Here is a 24,835-nt window from a genome sequence, read left to right as displayed (position 1 = left end):
ATTTCCTGTATATAAAGCAAATTGTTAGCTGCCCATCATATTTTATGTTATTTAAATATACGTCATATGTTTTACCTGCTCAGGTGGTCGTCTACAAGATCCTCTACATTGTCCTCTTCCTCTTCTGTGTTGTCCTCTATCAGGTTAGTGATCTGACTGCTAATATAGACATCCAGCATTCAGTCTTTTCAAATAAAGTAAAGTTACTTTAGTTGTCCATCTTCTCCATTGAAGATGTAACTTACAGAATTTGCTGCGTCTCGTACAGTAATGACATGTAACTCCTCGGTGTGAAAATCCGCTGTGTTTATATCATGTTTATTACATTTGTTCTCTGAGAAGATCATGGGCGGAAATTTGATATTGAGATGGCAGGGCTCAATAAGTGGAGAGGAAATTTGCTTTTATAGTTGAGCCGTTGTTGCACAACACAAAGCCGCTATGCTTTCAGGTTCATTTTACACTGTAATGCGTTGACTCCTAAATAATCATCAGTGAATCATTCAGCTGTTGTTTGTGCATGAAAATGCTCAGCTTTTATATAAACTGGGAACGCACACACAAAACAGACTATGTACCACTCATCAATACTATTTTACAGTTAAAGTATTGATTGTGACTCATAAACACGTACACAGTCATTTTGTGTTGCTGTTTTCCTATTTTTTCTTTCTACTGCGTCTTATGTTTCTGCTGACATTTTAGAAACACAGTAGGCACTTAAACAGGAAGGCCTAATGGCTGTGGAGTTGACGTAAGACAAGACAACACCACTTGTCTGTTCGGACAACATCAGCAACACTGTGGTGTTTTACAAACGTGAGTGTGGGATGTGAAGAATAAATGCATCACTGTTTCCTGGCGTTTAGACGTAACTTGTTTGGAAGATGCCAAACATTCGAGACTAACTGCTCTACAGTGTTGTGTCTCATTACTGAAGGTCAAACTCATGATTTATAAAGATCTGTAGCTTCAGAGATCACTCTGTCGGTTCCCTCTCCTCTCAGATCCGGTATGACGTGTGGCGGCGGGTCCTGAAGACGTTCTGGGTGGTGGTGGTCGGTTACTCCATGGTGGTGTTGATAGCTATCTACATGTACCAGTTCAGAAGTGTGTCTGGGCTCTTCAGACAGATTATGGGCATGTCGGAGGAAGGGTGAGTTTTTTTTAAGCGTCCCCTTTCTTGGGAATGAAGCAAGAAGATTATTTTAAATATAGAATATTTTGGCATGATATCATGGTTATGACATCATTCCACCTGACTGACTCTGCAGTCTTCGTGACCTGGGTTTGGAACGGTACGACACAGTGGAGCTGTTTGCACGCATCCTGCTTCCTGCTGTGTTTCTATTGGCGTGTATCCTCCAGCTGCACTACTTCAACTCAGACTTTCTGACTCTCACTGACCTCGACAACGTACCTGTTAGACAGGCCTCCAGGTGAGACGGCAAGGAAAGAGCATTCTGCTCAATGAACAATACTGTCAAGTGACCATGTCACTAAACGTATTAAAAATAAGATCAGTTGTATTCAAATTGAAAAAGCACAAAACTGCAACAAAAGTAAATCTGGTCATTATCTAAGACAACGTTTCTTTGTAAATGAAAGCGTTTTTACGAATCCTATATTGTATTCAAAACAGTACAAGTGAAGATATGAATGATGCTTTATGTAAACCAGTGCAAGTGCCGTTCTTTCATGGATGTTAAAACAAGCACATATACTGTTTCTGTACTTTATATAAGTTCTGGTTGACTTTTAAACATATTGTACATCTCTGTTTGTCTCGTTTATTTTCTCTCAACTCAGAGAAGAAGAGCTCAGGAGTTCAGTCAATGTGATTTCTGAGACGTAAGAGCTGCATTTATTCCTCCAACTATTTAGTTGTGCTCCCTTTTCAGATGACATGTCACAACAATATCTGTATATGATCAGTGTTTAATCAGTGAGCTGGACACACCTAAGTGTGAATGTATTGCCTGAAAATCTTATAGGTAGAACAACAAGTCTGGCTTTGGTTGCGTATAAATATTTCAACATTGAGTTATTGACTTCATTCATTGTTCATCACAGTAACAGGAATATCAGTAATACTCACTGTAGTGTTCACACGACTCTCTTCAATTTAATTCCCAGCATTAAAGAAAACATTGAAAAAATTCAGAAAAGGTAAGGCTGTTGTTTGATTCTTATTCATTAAATGGATCAGTACATACTGTTTTATATGTATTTGGTATATAACTCATATCTATACATACTTTCTGTGTTTTGAGGTGAGGTAAAAACAAATCAAATAATTTGTGGATACAGGTGTGCAGATGTTTTTCCAATCATTTTGTAATATATTTAAGATATTTCTTGTTGTCCTCCAGACTTGTGAAGGAGCAAATGGGAAATGGGAAAAGTCAGGAGACTCTGGACAGCGTTGAACTACAGACCTGCTCAGAGAAAGGAGCTGGAGAGCTGGAGGAGACGACAGAGGCGGGTAACTATAGCTCAAGACCAAAAAATGGCTCATTAGCCTCCCTTTGTGAGGTCAATTAGGAGTGGGACAAATAAGAAATCTATTCCGTACACCGTTATGTTTTCCTCCTCAGTTACACAGATACCGCAGTGTATCGCACAAGCCGTGTCAGATGTGTTCCCTCCCTTTGATACCTTCTTTTCCTCCCAGAAACTCTCGCCAGCAGTCGTGAGGATAAGTGGGTGGTGATTGTGGACCGGGCGAGCCTGCTGCTCATTCAGGCTCTGTCAGGACTCCGCAGGCTCCAGGAGCAGAGCTGGAGGATGCTGGAGCTCCACAGCCTCAAAATCGTGTCCTCCGGCATCATCTGGGTGTCACTGCAAGAGGTGGGACGTTTGATCTGTGCACATGTGTGTGAAAATGTGTAGGTATGTGTGTGTATACAATCCCCTGATATTAATTCACTCAGTACTGGTTTGATATTTATACAAATTGATTATTAATTTTCATCTACACCTTTTGTTCATGCCAGAAATGAATGGAAAGTTAACCAATAAAAGGCAAGATCTTTAGCCTTTAATAACTTTTCACAGGTTTCTCTGATGAACTTTCTCTTCCTGGTTCTGTGGGTGTTTGCGCTTCCATTCCCACGGTTACGACCTACGGCGTCCAGCGTCTCTGCTGTGTGGGCCTGCGTCATGGTGGTGTGCAAGATGTTTTACCAACTCAAAGTCATCAAACCCCTTGATTACTCCTCCAACTGCACCGCTGTGAGTAGCCATTACTGTGTGTGTTTGTAACAGCGACCTAAAACACATCTAATGCTTTTGTTGGCGGCTTGCCAGCAGCACATCTGGATCACCTGTCAGAGGGCTTTAACATTGTTTGTATGTCAGGGTCTGGTGCCGTCCAACAGCACGGGCCTGGATGATGGAGCGGAACTGAGGGGGAACATGGTGGAGCTGCTCAGGAGGTCTATTCTCTACACCGAGCCCATAGACCCCGTCTACTGGTGTGGAGCGCTGCGTAAATGTGAGGGCAGGATCCTCCCTTGTCTCAGGGTACGTACGCGCCCGCCAAAGTCTAGACACTTTTTAATCGTTGACACTTCTTTTAAATCACAACCATCACACAAAGCGGTTTTGCATTCCAATATATAATATAAAATACGCTAAACAAGATCCAGGCTCTTAGGCGTTGGACTATGTGTTTACTGAAGGTAAAACTACAAAACCTTTTAATAGATGTTTGTAACCCCAAAAAATAAACTCCTTGCTATGAAACTTACTAAGATGCCGACCAGGACCAAACAGTTAGGACCTCAGAGACATACAATGAACTCCAGAGACACATTGGTTGGTTTCTGAAGTCGTTGTCAGTCGCCCCACCTTTAGATTCAGCAGTTCTGTGTTCTGTGTTGTAGAACCATCTGATGGTGCTCGGGCTGCTGGTGTTTGAGGCGACCGTATATCGGCACCAGCTCTACTTCCGTCTCCATAACGACCTAAAGTCCCCACCCTTCAGCATCATCTTCCAGGGCATCACGAGGCAGCACCTGGATCACGGCGTCCTGCCCTGCATCAAGTACTTCATCAACTTCTGCTTCTACAAATTTGGACTGGAGGTACTTTTAAGGGCCTGAAGTGTGCGTCTGTGTATCTGATTTGTTTAGCGTTTCTTTCACTGACTTCTTAACGCACACACACACACTTCTTCTTAGATCAGTTTAATCGTGGCAGTCAACGTGATCGGTCAGAGGATGGATTTCTATGCCCTGCTCCATTCCTGCGCCTTATTGGCTGTTCTGTCACGGCGACGCAGGAAGGCCATCGGGGAGGTGTGGCCTAAATACTGCTGCTTTACTGCAGGGCTCATGGTGCTGCAGTACCTGCTCTGCATTGGCATCCCTCCTGCTCTTTGTGTTGGTATGCACTTTTTTAATAATTCTGTGATCCCGTGAAACAAACAATTAATATGACGATATATATTTATTTGTTATATGACAAAGAAAAGCTTCAAACTCTCACATTTGAGAAGCTGGAACCAGCAAATGTTTGATGATTTTGCTTGGAAAAATTACTGAAACTAAAAATATTTGCTGATTCATTTTCTGTCACTTTTCTGTCACTTGACCTATTATATAATTCATGTCTGTCTACATATATTGAATGTCAATTATTTTTCCTCATCAGATTACCCCTGGAGATCTGCAGTTCAACCTTTGACCTCTAATATTATTAAGTGGTTTTACCTGCCGGACTTCGCCATGACACCCAATCCTTCGTTCATATTCTGTGAGTTTATCTTTGCAATCTTTACTCTCCTCCCTTCTGAACCCAGTCCTCCGTTGTATCTTAGATGTTGACCTCCTCCTCCTCCTCTCTCTCCTTCTCTCTGCAGATGACCACCTCCTGTTGCTCTGCTCGTCTCTGCAGTGGCTGGTGTTTGAGGAGGAGAACCGAGCAGTAGTGCGGCTGATTGCTGGAGACAACGTTGAGATCAGTCGCAGTCTGGATCCTTGTTCCTTCAATCAGTTTATACCCGTGGATAACTTCCTTCACTGCAGGTCACAAACAGAATGCTTTCTCAAGTATTTTTCTTTCCATTATATCTCAGACTCGTCTTCGCCTGAATATAGATTTGAATCTTTCACGTCTATCTGTACAACCTGAGATAAAAAAAACTGGAAATAGCCTGAACTCCATAATCCAGCACTTAGTTGATCTATTCCAACAGCTTCCTGCTCTGTAGGTTAAACCGCAGGTGGAGATATTTTGAGTCCATCACGCTGCTTTTGTGGTTGATCAAAGAGTATTAAGGGGTGGAGTTAGATCATTACTGTATGTGTGTTTTCAAACTCATGAAAGCTGTTCTGGTAAATCGAAACTGCTGCCTAAGCAGTCCTGGACATCCCCCATTTAGTTTATGGGCTTCTTTTCACTTTCCACTCCAAGTCTCTGGTCCTCATATATTTTTTACAGTTATGCGATAAATTACTCTTTGTCTGTTTTATCTGTTTATCAGGATTATTCTTTTTTTAATGTTCCCTCTCTTTCTGGTCCTCAGGTGCTACCTCGACATGGTGAAGGTGTTTGTGTTCAGCTACTTCTTCTGGCTGGTGCTGTGCCTCATCTTCATCACCGGCACCACTCGGATCAACATCTTCTGTCTGGGCTACCTGGTGGCCTGTTTCTACTTCATGTTGTTTGGAGGCAGCGTGTTGATGCAGCCTGTCAGATACATCCTGCGACTGTGGGACTGGCTCATCGGATACACCTGCTTTGTGATTGCCATGAAGAACCTGCTGTCTGTGAGTGTCAACACACTAAACCAGTGCGAGCACCCATCACTTAACTTGTGAGCCTTTTGCGCAGGTTCTACGCTGTCAATCATAGCCTCTTTCTGCCATTGTTTGTGTATTTTGTGATCAGCTCGGTTCTTGTGCCTACCTGGACAGCCTGTTGAAGAACGGCTGCTGGTTAATTCAGGCCTTCAGCATGTTCTGCACCATCAAAGGCTACGACGTCCGTAAGTGTCTGCAACAGATGATGATAAAGGGCAACTTAAATGTCAGTGCATTATTGGTTTGGGCAAGTTTTAGCAAGTTTGGTTGATATTAATATACAAAATAAACATGGTGTTAGAGTTCATGTTCGACCAAAAATCTGAATTGTTGTCTGTAGGATGGAGAAATGAGGGAACTGAGACTTTATTGATGAGCACTTTTTTATGTACTTTCATAGTTTTGTCAGATTATTCAAGCTGTATAACTATTGCTTACATTTCGTCAGCTGCTCCTGACGACGAGTGCGAGCTGCCGGAGGGTGAGGCCGGTATCGTCTGGGATGCGATCTGTTTCACTGTCCTCCTGGCACAGAGGAGGGTCTTCCTCAGCTACTACTTCCTGTACGTGGTGTCTGACCTCAAGTCGTCTAAGATATTGGCCTCCAGGTCTGTACTCCACACGAACCTCCTGCTTAGGTCCCGAACATGCAGCAGCAAGATTTACAGTTAGAATGAGGGGTAACAAGGGGAAAACATTTGATACATTAACATTTTGTTTGATGTATTAAACCCAACCTAGCTTGTCTGTTTTCAGTTTCTAAAAGAAAACCAAAGCGACGTGATAGGCAAAAGAGTCCAACTTGCTTTGGATGAAGCAGCTCACTGTTCAGGGGACGTTTTTGTAGCTTTTTATGGGTAATCCTTATTAATTTAATAATTATTTCAGAGAAGTTTCCTGGTAAGAAGAATTTGGCTCTAGTTGTAAGAAAAACAGTAATTTCCGAGACAGCGTAAATATTAATTCATTATTAATTTATTATTTAAATAAATAATAATGAATTATCTGTAACAATATTTTATTGTTGCAGATTTTGACATGTTAATCTGACCTGCTGTGTGAACTCGCTAAAAGACTCAAGGTTATGCTTGCAATTAGTTGGAAATTATCCATTGGAGATGTAGCATTCACACACACACACACACACACACACACACACACACACACACACTTGACCTCCATGGGAAAATGAAAAAGGGACTCTGCTGAGTGCAATGATTCCTCTTACAATTATCTATGACAAGCGGTTCTTCAGCTTGGCCATGGTACATGAATCCGTTCAGAGTAATGTGCCAGTTGGCATGAACGCAAACTCACACACCTTCACACTCACACATTTGACCTCCATGCCAAATTTCAGCCTCCCAGGGCAAAAACTGTTGCCGCTAAAGGGTGGGGAAACTTTTGTGGACCAACCGACTGACAGACAAAGTGAACTATGGAGCTGCTGGCTGCAGCTAAAAACACATGCAGCGATGAAACGAACAGATGGTGACCTCAACAATTTAAGTCATGCTCGGTTCCTCTCCCTCTCTCTACCTCCAAGGGGCGCTGAGCTATTTGAGGCCAGAGTGAAGAAGCAGGTAGCAGCCAGACTGGAGGATGAGAAGAAATCTGTGGAGACACTGAAGAAACAGTAAGACACATTAAACAGTGTAGAGTCAGGACAAAGTACATTTACAGTTCAACATTCACTGTTCCGACTGTGAATAAATGAATAAGCCGACTTTTATTGTCTCAGGGAAAAAGTAAATAGTCAACGGCTAACTTGCCCTTCCTCTCTCTTCCTCTAGGATGGAGAAGATCAAATCTAAAGAGAAGGGTGGGCCTAAAGCAGCAGCCAAACCAGCTCTTCCTGCTGATCAGGAGCAGGAGGCTCTGCGTAACATAAGTGAATCTATTTTCTGTTTCTACTGTTAACAAACCAACAGAGCGTCAGCATGCATTCACACTTGTATCTCCAAAATAGGTGCAAAGTCTGTAAATACAAGTCAGATAAATAAATAGACCATTAATACCACATTTCTAATCAGTTTTTCTTTTGTGACAGAAAATATTTTATGAGGAAATTGTATCTATTAATAAAGCTCCAATCATCTATTTTCATTTTTAGCTAAATTCAGACACATGGTTGAAGTTTATTTTTAGGTTAATAGATCATACAATATATATATATATATATATATATATATATATATATATATATATATATATATATATATATATATATATATATATATACACACTTTTCCCTGAGAGCTATATACTTGTATGCAAGTGTTTACTTTATGGGACTATTCAGTCTTCATCCTTGAAAGGGAGAAAATCATGAAACCGACTGATTTGCGTTTCAGGTGATGATGAGAAGGCAAAGAAAGATGCCGGAAAATGGTGGAAGCCTTGGGTGTCTCAGCCTGGAGGTGAGCAGCAACAAAACACTGCTCAGAGGGAATTAAGAATGATGTGCTATTTCCTATCACCTATCATCTCCTCAGGTTGTGTCATAAAACAGTAGCTACAGCCACTGAGCTGCTGTATTGGGGCAGCTTTGGATCAGACCCCTTACTCAAGAGCTTAACAGTATGCATAGTGATGCGGCTTTGACACTGTTCTGTTTCATGCAGTGGAAAACAACTGTGGCTACCACCTGTTTGAAAGTGACAGTGAGGAGGAAGAGGAGGAAGTTACAGAGAAGAAGGACGAGGTCCCCCCACCAAAGAAGAAATCTGCTTTCCAGGTGAGAGCCAGAAAACAACCCTTAAACATGAAACTAAGGACAAAAGAAAAGGATGCATTTATTTGTTTCTATATGCTTCAGGATCATCCTTTAAAACAAAGTGAACACTGAGAGAGTTGTTGTTGTGTTGATGTTGTAACATCATCAGTTGTTTCTGTGTCTTTGATATCCCAGTTGGCCTACGACGCCTGGGTCAACAGCTCTAAGTCGACTCTGAAGAACCTGAAAAGGGAGAAGAAACAAATACAGAAAGAGGAGAAGAAGAGAGCAAAGAAAGAGCTGCAGAGACAGCAGGGTGAGCGAGCGTCATGTGGTGTTTATCAAACAGCTCCGGGTTAGGCCAGGTTTTTTGTTTGGTACTTTAGGCTTCAACAAAACTTTAAAGGGGAATTCTGTCGTGATAATGGAGATAAAGAAGAGGTCAGGAGGTCACCAGAATCCTGAGGAAGGAACCATGGATTTGAGAACAGTCTGGCCAGCAGTTGTGAAGACATCCTGCTGCTGCTGTTGCACTGATGTACCAACTGCTAAAATGCTGCAACAGTAAATCTTGTTTCTTCCAGGCATTGAAAGAACAGACTCCAGTGAGGATGAACTGGATGAAAGCACTGTGGAGGAGGAGGAAGAGGAGGAAAAAGGTAAACCACTGCAAAGTCACTGCATTACACTCACAACACACCTCAGGATTCCTCCACTGTTCTACCACAAGTTAATTTCTGAGTGAAAGGAATACTTAATTATTAAATTGCTTTTTATTTGTTATCGCCGTAATATGAAGAAGCGTACAAGAGCAGGGAAACCTTAAATATGCCAACTCATTCATTCATGCTTCCCTATTTCCTCTCCTTACAGAAAACATTCTGCAGCGCGTCTTCAACATCTTGAAGTTCATCTTGGTCTTCATTAAGTCCCTGCTTGACGACCTTACAGGGGGTCTAAACTCATTCTGTAAAGAAACCCTGGAAATTTCCAAGGTGCTGCGCTTCGAGCGCGCGCTACTCAGCCAACAGCAAAAGAAGGTGAGAGGAAAGGATTTAAAGCTGATGACTGTAAATTGAAGGCAGAACATAATATTATTTTAACATTTGGACTTGTCAGAGCAGGAAAAGCTCAGGTGTAACATTAATGATGCATCCCATTTAGGTTATGCATGCTCACTAACTCACATAGCACAAACAGTACAGTTCTGGGTCAGCGACACCCTTTCGCTCCCTCGCTCTACAGGGGAAAGAGGTGAGCCAGGAGAGCGTGAAGCAGTTTTATGAAAGCTGGATATCCCGTCAGAACACACTTTCATCTCAAGACGACATAGAGGACTGCCTGCCGCCTTCCTCCCCGACTGATGTCCCATCCTCGCACCATGCCTATGCCAAGCTCAAGAACCAAGCCTCCAAAATGTCCTGGGGCAGCAGCGTTTCCAGGTCGGTTACTGGACACTGCGTCGGTCACATATTTACATCTCATGTTTTCATTCTCTTTCCTGCTTCTACTATCTTTCAGTAAACGTGTGCATACATGTACTGCATGTTTAAACTTTGACCTGCTGACAAATGAAATACATGAATAGCAGTATTAATGTACATTTGTGTATGTATATATATATATATATATATATATATATATATATATATATATATATATATATATATATATATATACAGTCTACTCACCTGCTCTCTCCTCCTCACCTTCAGCTGTATGACAGATGAGACGATGCTCGGCTCCCGGCAGCCGACCCAGGAAGAGCTGGACGAGCCTCCCGTTGTGTCGCCTGCAGCTGACAAGCTCAGACGGAGGCTCCTGAAAACAGGCAACATTGACATGACGTCCTTTGAGACTGTCGAACTTTCCCCAAGGTGAAGGAGAAATCAAGAGAATCCTGTATATATGTGTACATATGCTAAATAGATGCACAGGGTTTTTCTATGGCATATCTAGACTTCCCTCAATGCTTTCAAATACTGCAAAACCATCTCCCCATCTGATTCTTGAAGTTGAAATGTCCCTGTCTCTATCCTTGTCTCAAAAGCTGTGAAGCTGATGTCCCACAAAAGAAGGACCACGAACAAGAAGAGGAGGATGAGGAGGACATGGAGGGTGAGACGAAACGTGAGCAAGAAGAGACAGAGGAAGAGGAACAACGAGGGGAGGAGTGTGAGGTGGGAAGAGAAGACCTGAATGACGAAGCGCAGCAGAGAGAAGAAGATGAATGCGCTGATTACCCAGAATGCACATCGTTGGACATCAGGGAGAGTGATGGCGAGAAAAGCCTGGACCTCATAGAATCTCTCAAACCCCTGAGTCAGGAAACGAGGAACCTCACTGCCAGTGAGCTGCTGCTTAACAAGTCAGTACTCACAGAAACGTATTCGTTGAAAGCATTTTGTATCTTTAGCAAGAGAGAGACAAGCTGCTGCGTGACACTATTCTCATAATTTATGTATTTTCCTCCCTTCCCTCCATCCTTTCTGTAGTATGTTTGAAAATGAAGAGATCTCAGAGTCCGATAAGTTTTTTTTGAAGTTGCCGAGGCCCCTGAAGCTGCTGATTGCCCTCTATAACACCATGGTGTCCAAGTCAGAGATGCTGTGCTACTTTGTCATCATCCTCAACCACATCGTCACGGCCTCGCTGCTCTCCCTCATCCTGCCCATTCTCATCTTCCTCTGGGCCATGCTGTCTGTGCCCCGGCCTTCCAAGCGCTTCTGGATGACCGCCATCATCTACACAGAGGTAGGCTATTACAACATGGATTGGTGAGTTTGACATGATCTTCAAACTTGAGGGGTTTCATTGCAGAATGAATATTAATTTTAGAACAAATAGACACCGGGGCTGCAATCGGTTTAATGTTTGATGGATAAATTCATTCCACTTTGGAGGAATACTCAAAATGATAAACTAATGCTTGTATTACATTAGAATGGATGTTCGCAATTCTGCATATATTCTGCATTGTACTTTTATTTGGCAGCTAATATCTCTTGTCTTTGATCATATTATTCTGGAGCGACTTTATTTGGCTTGATGACCTCTTAAACTCCGGTCGTGGGTGCAACTCAAGTTTATGTAATAGTCTTGGATGGTCCATAGAGATTCAGTATGGCTAATGTAGTCCTATCCCACTGGTTTTACAGTCTGTTTACTGGTCTTTTGGAGTACCACCGCATACTGTAAGTGTATTATAATGCCTTTCGTGGCTCCAGAGAGAGCTGAATGAAGTCTGATAAATTGCCTCAATGGATTTTATTTAAGTCAGCATCGGTTGAAAATAAAAAATAAAGTGTGTTAGACTACAAGCACACACACACACACACACACACACACACACACACACACACACACACACACACACACACACACACACACACACACACACACACTGCCTTAAGCAGAGTTCAGAGTAAAGTCATATATATATATATGACCTTACTGCCCCTGTATCATGTCCACTTAGGGTTAAATAGAAGTGAGCTCAACAGACCTCATCTCATCTCAAAAAAATAATTGACTTTTTTCTCAGACTTTGCATTTCTTTGGTGTACTAGTTCCTTACCAAGGACAGAAAAAAGATACCATAAATGAGCTTATGGAGAAAATATTACCTGACTTAAAATGAATTTGGTGATGATTCTATTGTTTCAGCTGATGCATGATCCAGACCTCTCTTCTCTGTTTCTCTCAGCTGACTGTTGTGGTGAAGTACTTTTCCCAGTTTGGTTTCTTCCCCTGGACCACCTCTGCCTACAGAGGCATCAACGCTGAGCGGCCCTTTGCCCTGCCCAACATCATCGGGGTTGAGAAGAAAGACGGCTACGTCCTTTTCGATCTCATTCAGCTGCTTGCTCTGTTTTTCCACCGCTCTATTCTCAAGGTGACTCATTCAATCATTCCCATTTGCTGCTTCATGTATTGTAAGGGGCCACCTGCATGGCTGCCACGCATCTAGTTTTGCATGTTAAAATTCAGTTTGTTGTCCATGTAGTGCCACGGGCTGTGGGACAACAAAGAGGTTGAGATGCCAGATTTTTTCAAGAAGATGAAGAAGAAAGTCGACAAGAAGAAGATGGACAGTAAAGACAAAACTCAACGCCGGCTGAAGTTCCCTTTCAAGGCCTCCACCAACTCCATATTCTGTCGAGGAAAGAGAGGTGACTCCCCAGAATCTGATGGTAAATATATAATTTGACCCAACAGTTTGGCTGAATCTACTGTGAGACTTCCTCTTCTCCCTTATTTTCTGTTGTCTTTATTTATTTATTTTCTGTCACAGGTAGTTGACATTAATCTCCATATATGACTAAAATGTCTCCATTTCACGTTTATCTTTTTTAATGGAGAGGTGAAGCCCAAGAAGCAGCACAGCAAGGACAAGAGACGGCAAAGAAACAAGGCACCGCTGACCAGGAAGCAGAGGATCAGACAGCTGTTCAAAGAGAGGATGCTACAGGCCAAAGCTGCCACCATAGAAGTGTGCGTTGCAGACAGACATCATGACATTTTTAACATTTCAACTGATTTTTTTCGAAAATATAGAGCAGCTTGGAGAAAGTGTGTTTTGACGCTGTATATTAATTTTTTTCAACAGTGCCCTCCACATTTACTTACCCATCAGACAGTTCTTCTATGACATCATCCACCCAGACTACAGTCCTGTGTGTGACGTCTATGCCCTCATGTTTCTCATCGACGTAGTCAACTTCATCGTCACTATCTATGGGTACTCGGCTTTTGGGGTAAGAGTCTGAACTGCTTGTCATCAAACCAACAATATACACTCTTTCAATGCATGCTATGTACAGTACGACACAATCAATCACGCTGATCTTTGTCTGTCTGTAGAAATATTCTGCCGTAGCAGACATCACAGAGTCTCTCTCGGAGGACCAGGTTCCAGAGGCCTTCCTGGTCATGCTGCTCATGCAGTTTGGCACAATGATAGTGGACCGGGCCATATACCTGAAGAAGTCCCTGCTGGGAAAGTGTGTTTTCCAGGTGTCACTGGTGTTCGGCATACACTTCTGGATGTTCTTCATCCTCCCCGGGGTCACGGAGAGGTCATCAACTTAGTTTTTCATTCTCTTCATTTGTTAATTCAGTTGTAATTATCTTATACATGTTTTATGAAAAGCCTGTGGTTTGTAAAAAAGGTAGTAAATCGAACAATTAATCTAGACTGGACAAAAATAACCCACACTTACATATCTCATATAACTTCCATCCCTAATTCCAGTTGTTCAAGACTGAAAAGAAAGAAGAAAGATGCAAACAAAAAATTTAAAGAAATTGTATCTCCGTCCTTTTCATTTCTTTTCATGTCTTTTTTGCTCCACAGGAGGTTCAACAGAAACTCTATTGCTCAGCTCTGGTACTTTGTAAAGTGTATCTACTTCGGCCTGTCTGCCTATCAGATTAAATGTGGATACCCAAACCGCATCCTGGGAAACTTCCTCACCAAGAACTACAACTACCTGAACCTCTTCCTCTTCCAAGGGTAAGAGAACAGTTACTGGCTTTAATAAATACAAACATCTCCTTAAACAGCATGACGTTATTGTAACGTAATTTAATCGGATGCATTTTAAACACTTGTGATAAAGTGTTGAGAGTGTTTGGGATTTGTTTTCTGTGTGGTATTTACATTCTCCTCTCGTCTCCTCATCCAGGTTTCGTTTGGTTCCCTTCTTGACAGAGCTGAGGGCCGTGATGGATTGGGTCTGGACTGACACCACTCTGTCTCTCTCCAGTTGGATTTGTGTAGAAGACATCTATGCAAACATATTCATCCTCAAGTGCTGGAGGGAGTCCGAGAAAGTAATTGAGAGCGTGCACATACTGCTCGTTGTACTATTACTACAGCACTCAAAGTTGATATATTTAAATCATATTTATAAAGCATTAGGTACATCATAATCTGCTTTAAAATGTTGATAACACTTGTAGTTGCAAGGCTGTTGCTTAATTATTATTTTCTTTCTGGCATCCAGGTTCTCCTTCCTTATTGGCAGATAATAATTAATTCATAACAATTTATAATGTATTCATATTTATTTACTATATATTGAACTATTCAGTAAATTATTTAGTAGTTTATTAAGTAAAAATACTAACCGTATTCTGGTTAGAGCTTCTAAAATAAGAGGAAGTATCGAATAAATACAATTAAATTAATAAAATGTATATAGCTGCTGATCAGACAAATTATTCAATTTTTATAGGCCTCAATATGATAAGTTGTGATATTTGTCTTTTTAAACTTTTCTCTTTATAAGGTGAGAGCTGTAATTGTATTGTAATTCCTTCCAGAAATACCCCCACACTCAAGGGCAGAAGAAGAAGAAGGTGGTGAAATATGGGTTGGGAGGATTCATCATCTTCGCTCTCATCAGCATCATCTGGTTCCCGCTGCTCTTCATGTCGCTGGTCCAGTCGGCTGCCGGAGTGACCAATCAGCCGGTGGAAGTCTCCATCCAGCTCAGCATCGCAGGATATGAGGTCAGGATGGAAACAAGTTTATTTAACTGTGTGCTTGCTTTCAACTTTTAGCGATTGCTTGCTTTTATTCTAAAACACTAAAGCGTATTGTCATCGAGGAATTCTTACTTGTAAAAGGTGGAACAGCAAAGACGTGTTTCGCTTGAAATGCTACAGGGGATACAAATGCAGGTGTTGGGTCTTGTGGATACAGTTCGGCAGTATTATCGTCATCATCTAACACAATAAGCACTTTTTCTTTTGCAAAAAAACCCTTTTGAAACATTTCACTCTAAACCAATGGTGACGCTACAGGATAAGCCAGTGGATCGCCAAAGTCAGTAGGATGCATCCTCTGGGGACCATGAATCTGTGCACAAAATTGCTTTCTGTGACGACCTTTGCCATTTCCCCTCAATTTGTTGTTGCTGGTTTTCCAGATACTTGGTGGCAGAAGCTATGGCGAAGTGTGTAGTTGTTAAGATATTTCAGTGTGGTCCAAAGGAGCAGACTGACAGCCATCTCGAGAGCCAAAGACAACAACCCCTCCCCTGCAGGACCATCGTGGTTTATAACAAGATAATGTTTCTGCTTGCCCTCTAACTGTGTCTGTGCTGTTCGGGCGCTAGTCATTGTCCATGTCTAGTGTGTGTGTGTATGTCTTAACTGTTAAGTGTGTCTAATTGTGTCTCCACAGCCTCTGTTCACCATGAGCGCTCAGGAGCAGAACTTGGTTCCATATACAGCAGCTGAATTCAACAGACTCACCAAAGTCTACGCGACCCATCCAGTAAGATTTAACCCTAAACACCAAACTGAGAACACCACAAATGGGACAAGGAACTAATACAACAGTATGGTGTTTCTACTGTATTTGTAGAATATGCAATAATGATCTTTATCATAATAACTGCCTGTGGCCATGAGAGGGAGCCCCTCTATGTTTGTAGCTCCATGTAGATGTAAACTTCTGACTGAGACTTTTTTTTTTTATCAACTTGTGGGTTTTAATGATTTTGTGAGAATTAAATGTAGGGTATCCTAGCTGTTTATGTGAAAGGGAGTATTTTAAGGGAGTGATTTAATGTCAATGTCATGAAAAGGGTTTGCAGTATGTTGATATACACAGAAGTGATTGTTTTGGTGTCTCCCGTTGGACAAATGGTTAAGATGCATAGGCAAGGGAAGTCTATTTGTGAGGCACCTGTAGGCAACGGGCAATACAAACAAAAGGCCATTTGAAATGCTTTATATAAGAAATAAAAGGCATTGAGAAAAGAATCACAGGGTAATATACAATACATATGATTAAAGAGATGAAGATTAAATTAATTTCAGAACACTATGGTGACATGTATTTAAATAACTATGTTAATATAATTATCCCCTCTCTCTCTCTCTCTTTCTCTCTCTCTCTCTCTCTCTACCAGTCCGCTATGCAGTTCATAATGAAATATGTGGTGGACGATATTGTTATTGCTAAGATCAAGAGTGATGCCAGTCTGCTGTGGAGCATCAGCCCGGCTAGTCGAGCGGCCATGATCCAGGAGCTCAGCAACTCCTCTTATACATACATGACCTTACGATGGACGCTGCTCCGGTCAGTGTGTGTATGTGTGTGTGTGTCTGCTTGTATTGTGATCTGTGTGTGTGTGTGTGTGTTGTTGTTGTTACATAATGCAGATCCAGTAGGCTTGTTCATGGTACAATGGTAAATGACTGTCCGTTTATATAATGGCCTATTCATTTCTTGGGGATCCAGAAATGTGTCAAGTTTAAGTTTCCTATAAATGTTAAATTCTTTATCCAGATTTCTTCATTCAACTGTTCGGTAACTTCATTTTTAAATCATTTCGCTGGCTTTTGCAAAGATGCACATAGGGCTGAACAAACTTTGGTACCCGTGCTACCTAACGCTCCTCTCCGTCCCTTCTCAGGAATGCGTCCATATCAATGAATCCAGAGACGGTGGGAGAACACACAGTGAAGTTTGAGGACAAGGCCTTGAGGGAAGGGATAATCCACATGCTGAAAGGCAACAGCAGCAAACCTTTGTGAGTCGCATTGAACACACACACACACGCACGCACGCACGCACACTCACAACCAGTCGGTTTGTACTTGGTTGTGCTGTTACTGCTTCCCTTCTTCTGGGGTTGAAATTTAGTTTGCTCACTGACTAGAGATTAAACATGCTAGTAATGGCTGTAATTAAATAATCTCAAAAAAATACATAAATAAATAAGCATGACAGTATAAGAGCTGAAATATTGTATGTTATCAACTATTTCTCATTTTGCAACCCAATTATTTTCTTCATCTTATTCTGTCCTGCAGGATCATTAATTCTCTGCTACCAAAGTTTCTCAGGGGTCCCAAAGGCCCAGAGTCCAAAATGGCAACCAGGATGACAGTAGGTTAGTTACTACAGACTTTTTCTTCTGTGAATAATAGCTGCATTGTCCTGATACTATTCAAAGGGATCCATCTTGGATAAAGATCAGGTGATGATCCATTGATCTCTCGTTTGAAACATGAGGTTAGTTTTAACCCTGGCACGTCTTCCCTCAGCGCCCTCGGACCGGCCGGACCTCCAGGCACTGTCTTTCTTCAGGCCCATGTCAGTCCAACTTCAACAGGTCAACAGAGGGTCAGAGAAGGGGGCAGACCAGTGGTGGGTGGTGGAGGAGTGCTCCCCTGTTCTCGCCTTTTCCAACCACAAGTGTCACAGTATCGAGATAGTGGTGTTCAGTGACAAAGTCAGCCCATCCAGTCTGGGCTTTCTGGCTGGTCACGGGTAGGTATCAAGACCTCTCTCCAGCCGTTATGCGCTCGTATCTCTCTCACATAGACTTATTCAAACATGCCCACTCTCTCTGCTCCTCTCCTCTACACCACAGCATCGTAGGCCTGTACATGTCGGTGGTGCTGGTCATCGGAAAGTTCGTCAGGGAGTTCTTCAACGGGATCTCCAGGTCCATCATGTTTGAGGATCTCCCGTGTGTGGACCGGGTCCTGAAGCTCTGCACAGACATTTTTGTGGTCCGCGAGACAGGAGAGATGGAGCTGGAGGAGACACTCTTTGAGAAACTCATCTTCCTCTACCGATCGCCGGAGACAATGATCAAGATGACCAGGGAAAAGAAGGACAGCTAGGATTTGGTGGAATAACATCTGTTAGTATGCCACCTGTGGATGTGTTCACACGAAACTCCCATAATTTAAAATGGATGTTTTAGAGCAAAAGCCATTTGGTACAGAAGCGTCATTTCATTTTTCTTTTCAACATGAGTGCAATTAAAATTGAATGTGTTGCAAATGGAGCTGCAGGGAGAACTTGGGATTTAAGGTCCAGTTGTAATGAAGAACCCTGCTGAAGTGCCATTGAGCAAGATTTAGGATCAACACATACAAACATGGATCTTATACTATAACAAGTATGCATACCAACAAATACACTTTCCCTGGTTTGCTTGTAGTTTTATTTAGGTCATTAATGTGGGATTCCCTTATCAGACATCTGTTAGTTTGTTTACTGACAATTCAATTCCTGTCAAGTCATGTTCTATAATTTGACTGTAATATACAAACAATGACATTAAAGTAATTCAGAAGGCACTAAACTAGAACTTCAATTAAGATAAATAAAGTGCCTGCCAGTTGTTATTTGCTGTAGAGTACTTGTTTTCCAGTCCACTGGGCAATGCATGCATTTCTAATGATTTTGGATTCAGATTTCTAATCTGTACAGTACACACAACACCCTGTTCCCTGACCTCTTACAGCAACAATGAAAGTTCAACAAACCATGGATATGCTCATGGATCAGCACACATGCCTCTGTAAATACCAGGTTTCTGTACATGACAGATGTATACTACTGTACTGATTTATACCAAAATAAAAATTGTTACAGACAAATGTATTAGTGACTCATTCTGCAGTGCTGTAAATACTAGATTCACCAGAAGACAAGAATACAAGGACATAACAAGTATTTCCAATAGCCATCTTTAATACAATTTTAAATTACAAATGAAAGTACAGTAATTTCATTCAGGTCATCTTGATGTCATCAATCTTTTGGTCTTCTCCCCGGTGTGAAGGACTGGACAGTGAAAGGACCTCACATCTCAAGGTACAACTATCTACATCACAGCCTCAAATCCTGGAGGGAAAAACAGAGAAAAATTACTAAAAATATAATTTTGAAAATGATTTGGCTTCCCAAACAGAACTTGAGAATCATTCATATCAGTGAGTGCAGGTTTAGGGTTCGCCTACTTAAAATAAACAATGAACTCTCAATTTCTAAAATGCATTTGATGACAGGAAGTTAAAAGACTCCAAGTTAAACTTTGCACAGAATGAGTTCAGAGCAGACACTTCCAGTCAGTTGAGTATCAGTTTAAGGTATGAATAGTTATGGTATATAGTCATTTTAATTGTACCCCAAGTACACTGAATGACCAATGTTGTCTTGGTTGACATGTACCAGAAGACTGTTGCGTGTCAAAAGTTTAAGTCAACCCAAATCTTCATTTGTCTAATTATTTGTTACTTTGGAGATTAAGATTTTACATACAAAAAGACATGTCATGCATGTTTCCAGGCAACTCATCTTGAAAAGATAACGCATTGTTATAGATGTAGCTACTCAATAGTGTATTAATTCATTAGAAAGGATAACCTTGATTAGGCACAATGTTACAAGTAAGCCTACATGTTTCAAATTAACGATTCAGCAATCTGAAAGGTCACTGATGATACTGTATATAAATGCAGCATTTAATTATTATTATTTTATAACGTCAGGCTGCACGTCTTTCACTTGTACTTGAACACTCAATGTCACAGCTGCCTATCCTCGTCAGTCGGCGGCCCACGGTGACTTTATGTGGCGATAGGAGCAGAGTTTCTCTCCACTGCTGCTAACCTATAACATTTGATCAACTTACATTTTTTGGTGGGTTTGAAGACCTTCAGGTTGGATTCCGCGGCCTTCAAAGCGGGGACTTGGAACTGCGGCTTCATCGCCGCCCGCACCGCGCTAGCGCAGATAGCGGAGAAGCGGATGTAGCTGCAGGGAGAAAGCGCTAGTTAGCCGCGTGCTAAAGGACCCGCGATACTGACAGTGGAAACACACACATGAGCCCATAATGACACGTACTAATGTAGCCCATGCATTATCAGAAAGAGTCCAGTTTTGGACGGTTATCATCTAACGTAAGCGCCGCAGTCTGAACGCACGAGTGAAGCTAACAGTGAACTAAAGCTGTGCCAGGTCGCCCTCTGAGGATTCAATAGACAGAATAACAACACGGATATTGCGAAAGTATTCAGTTAAAAGAACAAATCATAATTTACAGCAACGAGGTCAACACTGAGCACAAAGCTAACGTTTATAATATAGATTATATGAATATTTGTACCTGAGGCCTGCCTGTCTCCAGTACGCAACCATCTTGTTCGTGTTATGGCTTCAAGGACAGGTCGGGTATGTGCGTGATGACGACATTTGAGAGACGCTGGTCTTTTCCCCCGCCCAATAAGAACCGTGTTTGGTCATGATTGACAGCTCTGACGGTCACTTGTCCCGCCTCCCTACAATACCTCGACCACCCTTGGTTTTTCTTCTTTCTTGATGAAATCTCTTACAGTTGGTTGATTGTAAATGTACCTTTAGATTATGTGGTGCCAGTAATTGAAGTAAGTTACCTTTACACATTAAATTGACAGGTAGTAACCACATATAATTAGTTGTAAAATAAGATTACATGACTTATAGGACAATTGGACGTGTAACACTAGCGTCCTAAATGTATTAAATAATTTCACTGATGATAATAATGTTCTGTGGGTCTGTTGCTAGTATGGTGCCCGCTTTTTTTTTTCAGGCGCTTCCTTGATAGACTTGGAATTACTTTTGGTTAGTTCGGTTAATACATAATACCGCTAATGTATTGAGTTTTTATTATCGCAACATACGTATAGATAGGATGTACCGTTTTTTAATGATGGATTAAAAGATCCACCAATAAACACCCAGACATTGCAAGGTGTGCAGTTCGAGTAACTAGATCAGATGATGAAATACACAGAGAAATATCAAATTATTCAAATGTTTATACAGTAGGATATGTATTTCTCCACATGCAGGATTTGTTGGGGAATATTACATTTCTTTTAAATGAAAAAAACCCCACAAACAGACACACATAGCTTGACTGTATCAAATAAATACATATATAACACAAGGATTGATCAGAGTGCAGCTCCCGTCTCAGCCGCCAGGGGGCATGTCGTCGTTTTAAGGTCGTCTCCTTCGGCTCCTTGCTTCCTCACCGCGGTCACGCTGTCACCGGCACCGGCTCCCGAGCCCTGGCGGACAAGAGCCTCGCAAGATGAAGATCTGGGCTTCAGAGCACATTTTCAAGTGAGTAGTTCTCTGTCTGTGATGAAGCCTTTTTGTATCTGTTGTGTGTGAGACGCGGTTGCGGGTTCTCCTCAACGCCACTAGCCTCGTTAGCTGCTAAGGGTGCTCGTAAGTTAGCGTCCACGGTTACGTGACTTACGGGTAACTGTAACTTCAGGTCACCTTACTCAACCGTTTCTCATTTATGTCCGTAATTGCGTTCAATAAATGCAGTATTCGCCTCTATGGTTGAAGTTGTTCCGACAAATATAACTAAATATCTCCACTTGTTTGTGCCGCTTTAACGCTAGTTAACGTTAGCATTCGGCTGTTAGCTTTACAGCTAACTAGTTATCAGATGCCGTAAAGAGACATTTCACACGTAAAGTGACACATTTCACATGTCGGCGCGCATTGAAACGTTTCAGCCACACGTTAACTGATGATATTATATCTATAATTAAGATAAAGGAAGTGATTGCGGTGCTCGTGTGTCTTCACGGGGTCAACATTTGCCGGTGAACCGGGATCACATTGTTGTTGCATAACGGTCCATCTGTCTGTCAAACGGTTACGGGACCCTGCGACGAAAACAACCCGTCTGTTGTCTGTGTGTGTTTTAGCTCATCAGACTGTAGTGGGTGGGGAACAATGGTTGGATCGGCTTTTTGTCCCTTTTCATAAGTTTCTCGATAAATCCACGGTGCTGGGTGGAGGGGGCGTTCCTCCTGTCACCATGGATATCCAGGGGATTCCTCCATTTTAATTCTGCACCAGTCTTTAATATTGACAATATGAACTTGGATCTTTTTAGAAAATAAAAATCACATCTTTACTCGTGAATCCTGTGCATAAGGAATGAACTTAAAAGCTATTAAGTTTGTCAGCTTTGGCCCAACATACAAGCGTTAAGTGGTGAAAATTGACATATTTTAAAGTTCTTAATTTCAATCTTATTCAGTCACCTTTATCTTGCAAGGCAGCTGGAGTCTTGCGATGTCACCCAAAGCAATGCAATTTTGTTCTTATTGATGTGTTTGTTTGTGTGTGTACATGTAGTATATATTATTACTGCATTATCATGTAAATATTCCAGAGTTAGCTAACATTGACAACCTGCAGTCCTTTTTCCAAAGTGTTTAAATGACCTTCCAGAACTTGCTAAATGTTAATATTGGTTTTGACAGCCATCCGTGGGAGACGGTGACCAAGGCGGCAATGCAGAAGTACCCCAACCCCATGAACCCCGGTGTGTTTGGTGTGGATGTTCTGGACAGAAGCGTGGACAAAGAGGGCCGGTTACACAGCACCAGGCTGCTCAGCACAGAGTGGGGGCTTCCCGCCATGGCCAAGTCTGTAAGTTAGACGATGAGAGAAACGTTTAAGCTGCTGCTTTCTTTTGATCTGATAATAGGCTTTTACGAGATTAACTTCGCCTGGCCTGATCTTAATAACATAATATAATCACGGTGGCGTTTATGGTTTGACCTCCTCAGTCTGCCAGCTGTATATAAACCGTCTGCCCAGATTTAAATGCTGGACCGGTCACTCTCAAGCTAAAGAAATTAAACGCATGACTTGATAGTTAAAATACACGAGTAGAGGAAAGATACACACAACAATAGAGTACATTATTATTATTATTATTATTATTATTATTATTATTATTATGTAAGATAGTAAGACCGTAAGGGCTCAACATCGTTATTTAAAGAATCCTCACATCCCACTTGTTGGCAAAGAGTTTTGTGCCCGACTCATCCTGAACTCCTTTTTTTTTTTTTTTTAAACCAATCCTGGGTTGTGTCCTTTTTCCTGCAGCTCATCGGGGTAACAAGAACATGCACTTATGTTCAGGAACATTCAGTTGTGGACCCCAGAGAGAAGAGCTTTGAGCTGAAATCTACAAATGTAAGTAGTCCTGTCCTCATTGTTAATTCGTACACTTTCTGTAAGAACAGTGACACAAAGAGAGTCAGTGGGACAGAAAACAACAGCATGGGCCCATCTTTATCATTTGATTGCTTACAAGAGGTTGTTTTGGTTGAGAAATACTGTCGGTTAACACTTCATTATATCTGAAGACTTGCAGCATTGTTTCTAATGGAACTTTCATATCTCTGAGAAAACCAATTGATTTTGTTTTTCTTAGAATGTCCACTGGATTTCAATGTTCATGTTATCAGCTGCACCTGTGTTGTTCCTGTTTTAATGTGTTCGCAACCACAACGGTCTCTTTGATCAAAATTTACTGAAATGCCTGGAGATGATGTCAATATTGTAAGTGAGAGAGAGAGAGAGACTAACTTTTACTTTGTTCGGTTCATCCAGATCTCCTTCACTAACATGGTGTCTGTGGATGAGAAGTTGACGTACAAGCCACATCCGCAGGATCCTGAAAAGTAAAGGACTCTTTTATAAATGTCACCCGTGATATTTATTATCATGATTTCATTATTTATGTATGTTATTTCTAGTTCTGTCTTATTATGTGTGCTTAGGTTTTATTGCAAAAATATGTTTTCTGTTTTTAATTGAAAGCTGAAGGCTTCAAAAACTATCAGAGATTTAACTTTGTGTTTACTGATTTATGACCTTTTCTATTTGTGTACTTGTGTTCTCAGGACGGTGCTGACACAAGAGGCTCTGATCAGTGTGAAAGGCATCAGTCTGAGTAGCTACCTCGAGGGTCTCATGGCCAAGACCATCTCTACAAACGCCGGCAAGGTGAAGCTGCCGTTTAAATCCTATCATCCTATCTCTCTTCATAGCAACGTGCCCGTCACTGCACATTATGTTTTGTAAAACTCTCCCTCTGTCTGTCTCAGGGTCGGGAGGCAATGGAGTGGGTCATAAGACGATTAAACACAGAAATCGAGGAGTTGGCGGCGACCGCTCGTGGAACTCTACGTGCTCCGATGGCGGCAGCAGTCGCTGACAAATGATCCCCGACCGTCCCACTGCTTTCTCTGCCATCATGAACCGATGGATCTCTCAGACATTTCCCCTTACCTAATCTGCCAGCACAGCCTAATAACCGCATCCCCATCCGTTGGTCCTACGTACGTTTGTATCTGTGCGTTTGTTCCGCCTCAGCAGTCTGCGCAGACGAGTTTGAGACTCGCCACTTTGGGCAATGACGGGGAGTGTTGAGCTGATGACGGTAAAAAAAACTAAAAACCAAACAGGGTTGAATTGGACTGCACTTGAAGCTCATAGGACTTAGTCTTGTGATGTTAAAGTTCTTTCTTTTTTAATTCACATAGTGCCTTCACATTTCATTAATGTTCTTGTCTGTCTTCCCCCCCTTCATCTTGACCTTTTCATCTCTTTCTAATGTTCTCGTCTTTCTTGTTTCCAAATTCCATCAGCAAGTCGAGTACTGTTAACAGCTGAAATTAA

General features: G+C 41.7%; 2 protein-coding genes across 3 annotated transcripts in view; both read left to right on the top strand.

The window, feature by feature from the left end:
- LOC306743340 (piezo-type mechanosensitive ion channel component 2) overlaps window positions 1-18,174 on the top strand; it is a gene marked incomplete at both ends in the record, with an annotated part of 29,297 nt that extends 11,123 nt beyond the window's left edge. The window contains 41 exons of the mRNA XM_079225844.1: window positions 84-143; window positions 1,008-1,156; window positions 1,275-1,439; window positions 1,810-1,851; window positions 2,137-2,169; window positions 2,373-2,485; window positions 2,675-2,850; window positions 3,058-3,234; window positions 3,361-3,525; window positions 3,888-4,088; window positions 4,185-4,389; window positions 4,657-4,758; window positions 4,865-5,030; window positions 5,531-5,774; window positions 5,896-5,992; window positions 6,256-6,415; window positions 7,354-7,443; window positions 7,601-7,689; window positions 8,162-8,227; window positions 8,432-8,544; window positions 8,719-8,839; window positions 9,108-9,182; window positions 9,397-9,563; window positions 9,769-9,965; window positions 10,239-10,400; window positions 10,574-10,891; window positions 11,019-11,277; window positions 12,230-12,418; window positions 12,530-12,716; window positions 12,885-13,017; window positions 13,133-13,280; window positions 13,387-13,601; window positions 13,880-14,038; window positions 14,211-14,358; window positions 14,851-15,039; window positions 15,716-15,808; window positions 16,449-16,618; window positions 16,956-17,072; window positions 17,356-17,435; window positions 17,590-17,815; window positions 17,919-18,174. Of these exons, the coding sequence (XP_079081970.1) occupies window positions 84-143; window positions 1,008-1,156; window positions 1,275-1,439; window positions 1,810-1,851; window positions 2,137-2,169; window positions 2,373-2,485; window positions 2,675-2,850; window positions 3,058-3,234; window positions 3,361-3,525; window positions 3,888-4,088; window positions 4,185-4,389; window positions 4,657-4,758; window positions 4,865-5,030; window positions 5,531-5,774; window positions 5,896-5,992; window positions 6,256-6,415; window positions 7,354-7,443; window positions 7,601-7,689; window positions 8,162-8,227; window positions 8,432-8,544; window positions 8,719-8,839; window positions 9,108-9,182; window positions 9,397-9,563; window positions 9,769-9,965; window positions 10,239-10,400; window positions 10,574-10,891; window positions 11,019-11,277; window positions 12,230-12,418; window positions 12,530-12,716; window positions 12,885-13,017; window positions 13,133-13,280; window positions 13,387-13,601; window positions 13,880-14,038; window positions 14,211-14,358; window positions 14,851-15,039; window positions 15,716-15,808; window positions 16,449-16,618; window positions 16,956-17,072; window positions 17,356-17,435; window positions 17,590-17,815; window positions 17,919-18,174 (6,222 nt within the window). The remainder of the gene's footprint in view (window positions 1-83; window positions 144-1,007; window positions 1,157-1,274; window positions 1,440-1,809; window positions 1,852-2,136; window positions 2,170-2,372; window positions 2,486-2,674; window positions 2,851-3,057; window positions 3,235-3,360; window positions 3,526-3,887; window positions 4,089-4,184; window positions 4,390-4,656; window positions 4,759-4,864; window positions 5,031-5,530; window positions 5,775-5,895; window positions 5,993-6,255; window positions 6,416-7,353; window positions 7,444-7,600; window positions 7,690-8,161; window positions 8,228-8,431; window positions 8,545-8,718; window positions 8,840-9,107; window positions 9,183-9,396; window positions 9,564-9,768; window positions 9,966-10,238; window positions 10,401-10,573; window positions 10,892-11,018; window positions 11,278-12,229; window positions 12,419-12,529; window positions 12,717-12,884; window positions 13,018-13,132; window positions 13,281-13,386; window positions 13,602-13,879; window positions 14,039-14,210; window positions 14,359-14,850; window positions 15,040-15,715; window positions 15,809-16,448; window positions 16,619-16,955; window positions 17,073-17,355; window positions 17,436-17,589; window positions 17,816-17,918) is intronic.
- A 3,211-nt stretch (window positions 18,175-21,385) lies between these two features.
- On the top strand, window positions 21,386-24,378 carry LOC306743701 (PRELI domain containing protein 3B-like; the record flags this gene model as incomplete). Of its 2 annotated transcripts, XM_079226249.1 has the most annotated exons (6): window positions 21,386-21,454; window positions 22,621-22,789; window positions 23,255-23,344; window positions 23,765-23,835; window positions 24,058-24,160; window positions 24,262-24,378. In XM_079226249.1, the coding sequence occupies exons 1-6, from the start codon at window positions 21,423-21,425 to the stop codon at window positions 24,376-24,378; spliced, it is 582 nt and encodes a 193-aa protein (XP_079082375.1). In that variant the 5' UTR covers window positions 21,386-21,422. The 2 variants fall into 2 exon arrangements, with proteins under 2 accessions (XP_079082375.1, XP_079082376.1); XM_079226250.1 differs by lacking the exon at window positions 23,255-23,344.
- Window positions 24,379-24,835: the final 457 nt, after the last annotated feature.

The sequence above is a fragment of the Taurulus bubalis genome (genome assembly GCF_910589615.1).
Source record: "Taurulus bubalis genome assembly, chromosome: 11".
NCBI lineage: Eukaryota > Metazoa > Chordata > Actinopteri > Perciformes > Cottidae > Taurulus > Taurulus bubalis.
The sequence above is the reverse complement of the archived record's forward strand: the minus strand, read 5'-3'. Positions and strand labels throughout refer to the sequence as shown.